The sequence below is a fragment of the Euprymna scolopes genome, chromosome 32 (assembly GCF_053919585.1).
Source record: "Euprymna scolopes isolate OS-2025 chromosome 32, ASM5391958v1, whole genome shotgun sequence".
Taxonomy (NCBI): Eukaryota; Metazoa; Mollusca; class Cephalopoda; order Sepiida; family Sepiolidae; genus Euprymna; species Euprymna scolopes.
In genome coordinates, this window is record NC_136513.1 from 3,691,256 (window position 1) to 3,704,055 (window position 12,800).

At 33.0% G+C, this 12,800-nt stretch overlaps 1 protein-coding gene across 1 annotated transcript in view; it reads right to left on the reverse strand.

The window, feature by feature from the left end:
* LOC145256188 (uncharacterized) overlaps positions 1–12,800 on the reverse strand; it is a 491,452-nt gene that overhangs the window by 160,979 nt on the left and 317,673 nt on the right. Inside the window, exons 7-8 of the mRNA XM_080114776.1 lie at positions 8,854–9,023; positions 248–342 (exon numbers count right to left, since the gene is read on the reverse strand). Of these exons, the coding sequence (XP_079970902.1) occupies positions 248–342; positions 8,854–9,023 (265 nt within the window). The remainder of the gene's footprint in view (positions 1–247; positions 343–8,853; positions 9,024–12,800) is intronic.

A 12,800-nucleotide genomic window follows, 5' to 3' on the forward strand; every position in this document is an offset into this window, starting at 1 on the left:
TTATTCTGATAGAATTGATAGAAAAATCGTTTGTTCTGAACTATTTCAACATTAATGGAAACATAATCTCATTACAATACATATAACACTACTACTAATAAATGTGCAATTTATAAAAGAAACACTCCCTTAAATATTTATGTTTTAGCACTTAAGTAATGCATTCGTATTACAAAAAGTTTTAATATGAAATCTAAACATAAATGGAACGGTGAAAAAATGATTTAGAAGTATTTTTAAATCTTACCATGTCCGAAGCATTCCGGTGAGAATGAAAGGTCATCAATGGCAATATCACAAGCGACGCCGATTCCACAGAGTCCGTTGATTTCAATGGAGTAACTGCAAAGAACGGGTAAATAGTAAACTAAAAGATACGGTTGACGCATATATTTAAACAGATTCCTATATAGGTAGAAATCAAGGAAAGAGAGAGGAGGATGAAAAAACGAGAGAATGAGAGCGGGGAGGATATCACATGTGTTCAAATTTGTACAGATTATTAGTTTGCTACATCGATAGCATTTAATATTTGCTTGAATGAAAAACTAGTGCCTAAATATACCAATTTCCAGATGCGTATTTAACAATTATTCTTGCAAGTTGATGTCCTCAATGAATCATTATTGTTTGTTTTTATGCAAGAGTTCCCTTATCAATAGATATGTATTTATATTTGGTACTAGCAAGACCCGTGTCCCTTTTCTGAGGTTAATATAAAATAATTATCTAAGTAGTATATATATATATATATATATATATATATATATATATAAATATATATATAATAGGATTATTATATTATACTAGATTAGGTCCTTGTTAATGAAGCCAGACATGGCTTCTGTTGCATGGTCCCAGTCTATCGACCCGTGTTAATCATGACACCCTCCACTGATGATTTACGAAAGGATGAAACACTTGTTTCTGCAGGTATTTAATAATTATTATAGTAAACAATTATGTATATATATATATATATATATATATGTGTGTGTGTGTATGTGTGTGTGCTTGTATTGATACTGCCGAAAGAAAGACACTTACACTTAGTTATGCAGGTGATTAGAATAGCATTTAATTGTTTTTATTTTAAATGTATCTCTACCCAACCAAAAATAAGTTATACATAACGCCAATTTGACGTCTCAAAATACAACGTCGAAGTAATGTCTTACGAAAAAATAGCACCTCTTCCTCGGAAAAAACAAGGTGTAACGTAGATTAGTAAAGACAAAAGAAATGTTTCATAAACACCCAAGTGTATTTCTTGGTAATATAGAACAGAATAGAATATTTTTATGTTTTCAGATTAAATAGTGTGTTCAGGTCGACAGCAAAAAAATCACACAAAAAATATCTCAACAAATCCATACAAAACTTTTTTCCGTGGTATTTTTCTACTATCACACTCAGCGTAGTTTGCTCAAAACGAAATAAACTTGATGCTACCGTTTTTTGGTGTTTGTATTGAAGAATATCCGTAAAAAAGAATTTTAAAATTTAAATAGTAATACATTTTTATATCGTAAGCCCACATTCTTATTTAGATTAACAGTAAAATTCATCCGGAATATGGAGACGTAGAATGAATATATTCTCAATATTCTAAAGAAATAAAAATGTGTGCGCTAGATATAGGTTGATGTACGTTAATTTAGCTTATTAAACATTTTGTTTCTATTTGAAATGATTTTTTTCTAAAATAGGGAGGGAAATAATATTTAATTTTTTAGGATATATTTTCTTTTTTTTTTTTACAAGGTGGTCACCACTTATCAAGGCCCGGAAGCCACTCAGGGATAAGGGTTATTGTAAGTACAGTACGTTAGTGTGGATATTTTAAGCGTCTACATAAGGGGGCGGTTCATCAGGAATTTGTTTACGTTAGACTTGAAGACATCCAAGTTGTAGTCCGGAGGGAAGCAGGCAGACGGAACAGAGTTCCACAGGCGTGCAGTTCTAAGAAAGAAGCTCTGCTCATGGAATCTACGTTTTGATTTAGGCATAGATAAAGAGTGGGGAAAGTTTTTGACAGTGGCTTCAGCTAGACGGGTGTTTTTCGTAAAAGATTGGCGAGGGGGGACCAGAGATTGGAGTTCAGACGAGCACCTGCCATGGAAATAACGATAAAACAAAGATAGACTCGCAACGTCTCTTCTGTGGGAGGGAGGTTGTAGGGAAGATAAAAGGGCATCCTCCACTAAGCCACGAATTGGCTTCTTTCCCAATTTATTTACGTATCAATGAATGATGAGTATTCTTTTTGATAATTATTATGAATATGCATCTAGAACTCGTGATCAATGCAGTGAAGACTTTTTAGAGAAAGATGAATCAAATCCCAGTACTTCTATACAATCTGAACGAACTAAAGAGACTGAAAGCTAAATCTTATACTTACTTTAGTACTATGTAAGGGTTAGATTAGAGTTATTTTGTGTAAGAACTGGGTCAATTACTGGTTGGGTAAAAATTAAAAAAAAACAACAGTTAGGTTCGTGTTGTGTAAATTGTCCCATGAAATTAATTAATGTTCGTTATCGTCATTATTTCCCTAGTCCAATATGTAAGATTCCATCACGGTCAATATTTTTGCCAAGTTTTTACTTATGGGAGAATTAAAAAAAAAGACTTTTCTAAAAAGTTAATGAAATGTATAATTAGAACAGTTTCAATCTGCCATTTATATATTTATTACACAAATTTAAGGCTGATGAGTAAAAAATTAATTATGCCCCCCACCCGAATTTTCCCGTCTTTTAACTGATAAATTATTTAGATATATTTCTCGATTGACAGTTTTAGAAGTGGTTGTTTAATGTATATTAAATATTTATATTAAAGTGATCGTCTATGTTTAAGTCTGAAATATTTTAGTTTTTAAAAATATTTTCCATGGATATATTGTTCAGACTGTTTACATGTAATCGTAGAAACAAGTCGAATTAAAGTTACACAGTTGAATTTACCTAAATTTCTTTACGATCAACAACTTTTATTTCATGCAAAAGAATAACGTTACTTACTCTCAAACGATTTATTTTCTGAATTTTCAAAATGATATTCAATTACTTTTTTTGTAAATCGAATTATTATCCTTGACTTCCGCCGTGATACGAGTTGTTCTAGTAAGCAAATAAACCGAATCAACTAAACAGTGACTTATTTGTTCTCTGTTGTGATACTTCATTTAAAATGTTCTGTATGCTGCCAGAGAACGATACTTTTATTGTAGAGTGTAACAATTATGTAAGAGATGCTACTAAGAAAAGTGAAGAGACAATTGAAGATGACACAAATATTATTATGTGAGCATGCGTCCCAATTGTAGAAATATTTCTAACTCATTGAGCGAGTACATAGAAGATAGAAAATAAAATAAAACTAAAAACAATACCTAGAGAGTAATTTTCTATACACCAAAAATTATAACCGAGAACAAAATTAGAGGCTAGCAGTAGTGAGCATAGAAGTGATGATTAAAAACAAAAGTGAGTACGCCGTACGAAATCTGAAGGGAAAACATTTATGAAATAAAGAAAACTATGCTAAAATCAATGCAGTAAATTTAGTAAGTAAATTCAGTAAGTAAATCCAGTAAGCAAAATATCTTTGCTCTTCCTACGGAACAGTGCGCAAATGAGACCAGTGAATGGTTGAAAGCAGCAATTGAAGCACATGTCCCCGCACGAAAGCAACCCCCACTCTCTCCAATAGTTGGCTTCTACTTGCGCAGCTGCCATTGCTCAGAGGCTACATACATACCGCAGATTTATCCGGCATAAGTCCAGTACAAGCAGACAAAATTTTATAGAAGCTAGTAGTAATTGTAAGAAGGAAGTAGCGAGAGCTAAGACAAAATATATCGGAACCATCAGAAAACTCATTGAAGCGCAACAAGTAGGAACTCATGATTTCTGGAAAATCTAAAACATTGTGGTAAATAATGGGCAATCACTAATTCCCTTACAATCCAACAATTGTGAGGTTTATATATTATTTTAATTGTAATTCATTATTGAGATGAGTATTATTTATATTAATTTATTTATTGTGGACTATTATTCTCATCTTTATTAGTTGTAAGATGAGAATAGTAGTCTGCAATAAATAAATTAATACAAATTGTGAGGTTGTTTGCAACCGAGAAAGCTAACATGCTTGCCGGTTAGTTTGCATCAAACTCTACTTTGAATCACTCCTTACCTGATTTCCCTTTTCTGGTAAAAACCACACTAGATAATCTGAAAATCACCCCTTCTCAAGTACATGATATCATAAAAGAAACTAAATACCTCAAAAGCATGTGGGCCTGGTCTCATCCCAGCTGTACTATTTAATAATAATGCTCTGCTGGTGTTTCTCCAATTCTCTCCACTCATTATCAGTTTACAAAAACTCTGGCGAACGAACTGACCCATTAAATTATCGCCTCATTAGAGACGTCATTGTTTTCGCCAAAATATTTGAGTTGATAATTAATCAAGCTCTAGTTCACCACCTTGTAGTTGCAAGACTTCTGTCCGACCATAAATATATATTTAGGCAAGGCCGTTCTACTGCAAATATTCTAATTTATATGTGTATATCATGCACTTAATAAGGCTGAGGAGGGGAGTTTAGTAGCCCTAGATATATCTAAGGCTTTTGACAGGATATGGCACAATGGCCTTCTGATGAAAATCACATCCTATTTTATTACTGGACGAATACTTAACATAATTAAATTATTCTTAAATAAGAGAAGAATCCCTGTTGTTCTCGATTGTCATAAGTGTAAACAATATGATATAAATGCGGGTGTTCGTTAGGGGTCGATCCTTGGATCTTTATTATTCCTGATATTCATAAATTACTTTCTTGATAAACCAAACTCTGTGACAAGTATATTTGCTGAGAACATCACGCTCTATAACAGGGAGGAGAGGACAACGAATGAACACATATCCAAGGCAATAGTTGAAACCCTAGAGGAAGACCTCCAATCTGCAGTGGAATGCACTCAAAAATGGATAGTAACATTCAATGCTGTCAAGACTCTATGCTCGTTTCCTTTAATAATTACAAGAGACTTATGAATTGGAACAGATACATTGAGAGTATTGTCAAGACTGCTGTAAAAAAAGTGGGCTCTCTCTCTCTCTACCTCATGTACTTGAGGGTGGAAGTTGCCAACTTGATAGATCCTGACTTGTTATATAAGCTTTACCCTCTCTCACATCGACGAAATGATGCATCCATCTGTCTGTTTTACTTTTAATGGTAGATGTTCCGACGAACTACAAGCCATCGTCCCCCCTCGGCGTAATTTCCTCCGAGAAACCTAACAAGCAGCAACTTTTCACTCATACACAGTAGAGATTCCTAGATGTAAGAAAGCCTTCAATTCTAATAATTTCTTCCCCAGAACTGTTAGACTTGACTTTCGAATTTCCTTCCGGGTTCCTGCTTCCTCAACTATACTTCCATGCCGAAGTTCAAGTGTAATGTGAACAAACATCTTTCTGCTCAACTCCCTACATATTGTTCTTACAATGTATGTCATGATAGTAGCCCCCTACATCGAAATAGCAATTTGCATTGTTTGGGGTTAAAATATACTGAAATAATCCACACAAGAAATATGCGAAGATGTTTTCCGAAAAAAAAAAAAACATTTGAAATCGTAGCAGACATTTATTGCTTCTCAAGCAAAGCGAATGGGTATGGTTTAGTTTTGAAGAGGTTTCGATGATTATTTCATCGTAATCAGTTGTTAATAAGTATCGCTCGAATTTTAAACGGTAATAATGAGAAAAAAATAAGTTTACGTGTATTACCTATTTATTTTGTTGTTAAATTTGTTTTTTTTTTCTTACATGTGCCAGATAATGTAGGTGCTTTTAATTGACACTTATTATGTATACGTCATTAAGTAAAGCGATTAACCGGAGTAAATATATTTACGATATATAAAAGTAATTTTAAGCATTTGGACTTTGAATTCAGCTATCCTTTTATTCTTATTTTATTGTCAGAAGCTATATGATATAAGGAGCTTGAAATAAAATAATGTGTGTGCTTTATTAGAATTTCATTTATACCATTTCATATTTTCGGTTTTAATGCGTACGAGGAATGAGAATATAGTTACATGGTCAGAAACTGTGCTATCTTCTTCATAGAAGATATATTTCGGATAAGCGTATTGATTGGAGTGAATGGAAGAAATCTAAATTTGTAAAACACGAATCGTGAAGTTCATTCTCCAGTTGCATTAAAACATTGTATACGTAAACATTGTAAAATTTGTATATTTAAGAATAAGAAAAAAATAAAGTTCAACATATGTGTGTATGTCTGTCTGTACATGAAAATAATCCCATATGGTTTACTATTAAACTCAGCAAATACAATGATAAAAGAAGCATCAAGGATCTTAAATAAGTATGATAAAATGAGGCCGCAGCGGGGGAGGTCACTTATAAGAGAGAAACCTATGCACACTCAAGCTCTTTCGCGTAGAGTTACTAAATTTGGCAGGATAACCCACCATTGTGGAAGGGACGGTCTGATAGGGTACACCGCTCATTCTCATCAACAGGGGTTGTGCCTTAGAAGGGATCACTTATAACTGGAAACCCTGTGCACACCCATACCGTTTGATGTACATTTGTAGAGTTGCCCAATATACAAGGGTAGCCCATGGGCTGGAAAAGTTTTGATGGTTTACATCGCTCAACCGCATCAACGAAGGTGGGGCCCCAGTTGTTTCACTTATAACTCGAAATTCAACCGGGTTACATCGTAATACGGGTTACATCGCTCAATCTCACCAACCGAGGCGGGGCCTTATGGGAGTCAATTATAATGCTTAACTCTAATTAGTTGTCATACCTTTGTGTCAATAAACATTCCCATTACTGGTCAACATTCTCGTTTGAGCAATTGCCTCCCTACCCACACAAAGTGTATCCGAGCGACTTCGGATCTGTGTGTGCCTTTTTCTGTACATCTAGAGGACAATGTAATAAAGCTATACGTCTGTGTGTCCGTCTGCCTGTACATTTATAACACGAAAAGGAATATAAGATGCAAAAAGTATGTAGAAAATAAATATCAGTTTTAAAGTATTTAAGTTATTCATATTGTTATATAAATCGCAGTCTATTTTGATGGCGCTTTCTGACCCAGTAAATGATGGGTACTTCTGCTAGTAAAAACTAAATAGTATTACGTCTTGAATGGAAAAAGGTCTTAATTCGTATTTTAATCCTGATCATCTTCGTTTGCATAAATAAAAATACGAAGATCGATCAGATATAAAAATAGATGTGCACATGCATGATATATAGACACGTATATACAAGATAAATAGACAGGTATAACCAGGCATATTATACAAGATAAATAGACAGGTATAACTAGGCACATTAACAATTAAATAAATAGACATAAGACAAAAATGGATTGAAATACATTTGTTGTATCACGGTTGGATAAGTGGTTATTTGTTTGAACCCTGCTTCTAAAGAGGGTTGAAAAGTTTAACAGGTGCTTCACAAAAATTTGTTGAGAGACTTCAGGCTGTACTCCTTTGGGGGAAATTTTCCATGTGTGGGAACGAATGCTTAACGAAATTAAGCCGGTCAAGTGCGTGTATGCAAATGTAATCACGCGATACCCGGTGCATTAAATAAGTTTCCAGAGTTTTTTGTACAAGCATTTAAAATTATCGTAGACTCTTGAAAATCCAGTAAGCTATTGCTATACATATTCTGAGATAACTGACCATTTTTTTCTGATTTCAAGTTCAAATAAACAGCTCCACCTAAATTGGAATACACCGGACTAAAACCTGATTGTCACAGCTGCTGAACTTCAAAAATACAAAGAACGATATGCAATAACATTTTGTTTAAAACTTTGAAAAATACCACAGATACATCTGGAATGTTTCGGACTGAATCAAGCATCAGTTTTTGAGTGGTATAAGATACTCATGAAACTCAGAGAGTCTTTGAGCAATGATGAGAGGTGTGAGAGAAGTAAGGAAGTCAGATCACCTGCGTTGATTGGCCAAATCAAGATTTTCATTAATAAGGTCCGTCATGTGTTTATACAAGAAATAAGTTCACAGTTTCATGTCAGTGTGGGACATGTTCACACAATTATTCGCGAAAAACGAAAAATTTGCGCGAATGTACCATTTTACAACTCCATCCCTGTCACAAACTATTTGACCAAGATGGACATCAAGACAGTTCCTAACCCTCCCCATAGTCTAGAACGTGTTTCATGTGACTTTTGGTTATTCCCTATACTCACGGAAAGCCTTACAGTCTGTCAGTTATAAGACAATTGAGGATATGAAAGAAGTTATGACGGGGTCATTGACATGCTCAAAGAGTAGAACTTCCATGGGACTTTCCAGATTTTTAAAAACTGTATATGTGCAGTGAGTAGCATTTTATGTATGTACTATCAATAAAAGTGTCCATACGAAAAAGTCTATAAATTTATTTAAAGCACCTCATACGCATCTAGAAATGCTAAATTATCACTACCAATGTATTAGCGTTAATACAGGATACGTTACAATGATTTTATTAGTTTCATACGTTATTTCATTAAATTTGTGGTGTTTCGTTTCAATAGAGATTTATCCAAATAACTATACAAACTTCCTGACACATCTAAATCAGAATTATTTTTTATAAATTTATATTATACATAAAGTATCCTACATAGATAAAAACGAACTGTCATAGTGTGTAAAAAAAATACTTATATAAATCCAGAAAGTTCGCATATAAAAATCTGTCTTCGGAAGAAAATCTAGATAAATAGAAATGTAATTAAAAATTTTACCTGTAAGAAACATTAATAGTTCCAACTGCCTTTCTCCAAATATCCATTCCTCCCGGTGCTTCATCCGTGCTCCAAAGAGTAATCGGCTTTTTGCTCGCATCGCACACATTCACCAACTTTAAAGATACACTCACTACGTGGTAACCATGAAAATGGTAGAAAAACCGTACCTGCGAAATAACAAAGCTTAAAATGTATACCAAGCGAATTAAACCGCTATTCCTATACGTCACCATCAAATGTTTTCTATACTTTCAAATCAGAATACGATCTCTCATGGCATAACTATGTTCAAGACCATCTGTTATTTTTTGTTAATTATGAATGCCACTCCAGACAAGGAAATATTGCCACTTGATGTCAGCGTTAAAATATCCTTAGTCTTGATATGGACCTAGAATAGACTGGAACAGGAAGTCGCATTATAATTTCTTTTCTAAACAGCGATTTAATAAAGATCACCTGAACTCTAAAACAAACGCATATTATTATCTAGGGTATTTCAAAAGTCTTCGGCACATTTCAAGTCCTCATATCTGCTTGAGTAATAAGAATACTTTGATAATTATGCTTCAGCTTGAGCAGAGATGGTATAATAAAATTGTGGGGTGTGCTTTCACGCCTGGTATCCATATAATGGAAATATGCCACACACTTTAACAAAGACTTTTGGTATCGGCGTTAGATTGTTGTAAAATACGCTTATATATGATATTTTGATTAATGTTGATTTCGTATTTATTATTATTTTATATTCAACCATTTATATAGTAATGATTGAAAAGGTTTGGGGTTTTTAATGGCTCATCCGCCACTACCGACAATCGAAGCTAAAACATTTAGCTTACGATTTACTTTTTGTTTTGACACTGATTCCTGAGCTATGAAGACATAATTGCTGCAAGGTTAAAAATTAAAACATGAACCAACCGCTAATACATTACACATGCATATTCTTATTGCCGTCGTTTTTTTCTTTCTTTTTTTATTTTCACATTTTGCGCCGATTTTCCCCGGATAAAACTCAAATATAAAGTTTTGCATGGGTTCATATCCCCTAGATATTAAGTTTCATGTCTGTAGACCAAAAACTGAAATAGGAGTTTGGTAGGTAATTTTTAAACAAATATATTTACGCATACATAAATATATATAGAAAGGAGTTTTATGCAAATATTACGCAAGTATAAATCACGTAGAACATCTGCATGAATATAATTACACGTAACAGTAAACTAAAGATGATCATCTCAAAAGAAACCGAAAAAAACTAATGAGGAATAATTAAAATAAATGTGTAACAGAATATACTGATTAACCAGATCTTTTGCAGATGAATGCAATTCCACGATCCATATATGACAAAGTTGTATTTTCTTTTAAAATAACTAGAAAAACAAGGGTTTTAATATAAATATGAATACATAAAACACTTAAATTTATAGTAGTATAGATAGGTATGTTTCCGTTTACAAAAAGGTAACATAATAAAATTATAGTGTCTTCATTCGCGCCTATTGAATGGAAATATGTCACAAAGTTTTATAAGTTTATGTTTTATATAGATCCATATAAAATGCTGTGATAAGCATGTCTTAGTTTGAACAGGTGTATTTTAACAATATTATCAGGTCTATCTAGTGTTTATAGAATGTTTTTCACTAAAATATAAAAGTTTTTTGTGAGTAATGCCGAAACGCATTTAGTTGATTGAAATAGGGTTTTATCAATATTTAAATAATTTATAACGAATGGAAGGTTAAACTATTTTATATTATTTTCCGTCTGTGTGTTCTTGTCCTTTTCAAGTAACTGATTAGTTTAGTTTAACTCTTTTATTTTTATCATAATGATTAAAATATTTGTCAAATCCTATTTCACTCATCTAAATTGGTTTCGACAAAATTTAAAAATCATTATTACTTTTGTAAAAAAGCAATTATGGCACCAGAAAATATTGCAGTGAATATTTTATATGATATACTTGTGAAAATGTTGCCAGGAACTGAGCATAAATAATCCGTAGGCTCCGTTATAGATGATTCTGAAATAGTCAATTATCCAGTTGGATTTTGAATTTTCTCAAGCCATCCAGGTGATCCTTTTTATTGCCTTCAATTGAATCCCTGTTATGCTTCTGCGCAAACTCTTACTACCAACGTTATGCAATGGTACAAAACCCGTTATCAAGAAATTTATCAGAAATATTTTCGAGGCCAAAAAAATTTTCGGGTGTGGAAAAAGGGAAGGTGTTTTATCTCTCGAGTTCCTTTAATACTTCCAACATTCCTTTTGTTTTCAAACACGTTCACTTCATCATACGTTTATCTTTTGAAATGTATATCAATAAGTCACAAGGTAAGACACTACGAATTGCTAGTTTGCATTTAGTAGAGAATTGTTTTTTTACACGGATCGATATATGCCGGTGCTTCTAGAGTAGGGAGTTAGAACTACTTTTTCATATTCACCCATAGTAGTAAAACTAGATATATTGTCTATAAAGAAGTGTACGTTGTTCGCAAGTCGGTTATTACCCAATCTTTGAATCAAGGGAAAATAATTTTAATTTGGATGCTCAAAAGTGTGACAGAATCTTTGTATCTTTCTAGAAAACTTTCCAAATTGATTTAATGGGCGGAGGTAAGTGATTCTTTTAGTAGGGATTAACCCCACTTTTTAACACTACGAAGGTTGGTCATATATTATTCTCGTCGTAACTAATTATACGTGTGTGTCATTGTTTTTATTTCAGTGAATCATATCCATCCTTTTTGTTTAGGTGCTTGCGTGAGAATCCACTATGCAATTCTATATTTCTATGTTTTACCTTCTCTTTGTAATTTAGAAATTGAACTGGGGCAATGGGTGGGGATATTAGAAGTTTCATTCTTCTGTGATTTCTAGAAAAATCAAGCAATGTTGATATAAAATATATATTTCTGCAAAATTTTGCTTTTTTTTTCATCATATTTTGTTTCAGTTCCGATAGCCCATATTTGAAGCTATTCATGCTAACACACTTTAAATAACTTTTCATACTATAAAAAATGAGAGTTCATTTTTGAAGGCTTTTTTTTGAACCCAGTAAACGACGGGTACTGCTGCTAGTATATATATATATATATATATATGTGTGTGTGTGTGTGTGTGTGTGTATTTTTAGGGAATTAGACCTAGAGTCTAAAGAGAAGAGTTTATATTAATGTACTAGTAAATGTATTAATACTATTAAAGGAAAACAGTGCTCATTGTACTGTAGATATATAATAAGCTCGCTAGGCATAGATATCCTAGATCTATTTTAATATGGATAAAGTGATTCATAATTTTTTAATTAAAAATCAGTTTCAAAATGAAAACAAAAAACATCAATAGATTGTACGATCGTTTCGGAAACGATGTTTGTATTGAAATACACAATATATCTTGAACAATAATTTGATTTCATCGGGGGGGGGATAAAGACACAAAAATAAAACTAGCATTTTTTGTAGTAAAGCAGATATTCCTGGAAATATTTTTAAAAAGAAAGAAAAAGAAGTTATTAATTTTCACGTTGATAAATAAAATTTAAAAAAATAAGGTGGAAAAATAAGGTTAAGAGAAAATATTGTTAATATTTCTAATAGCATATATATATATATATACGAGGGGCGTGCAATAAGTAATGCCCCTGGCCCACTTCCCATAGCAGTACAGCAACGAAACTTGACAAAGTTATTAGTCTTTCTCTACATAGGAATGACCCAGAGTTATGCATTTCTCCCATCGTTTGATGCAGCTCTGGAGACCGTTTTTGTAGAACACCCCAGATTGGTCCTTCAACCACAACGTGACTTCAGAAATCAAGGCTTCATCATCTGTGAAACGCTTTCCTTTCAAAAACAACTTCATGGCTGGGAAGGATTTCATAACCATACGCCCGTGCTTCTGATCTGGCGACA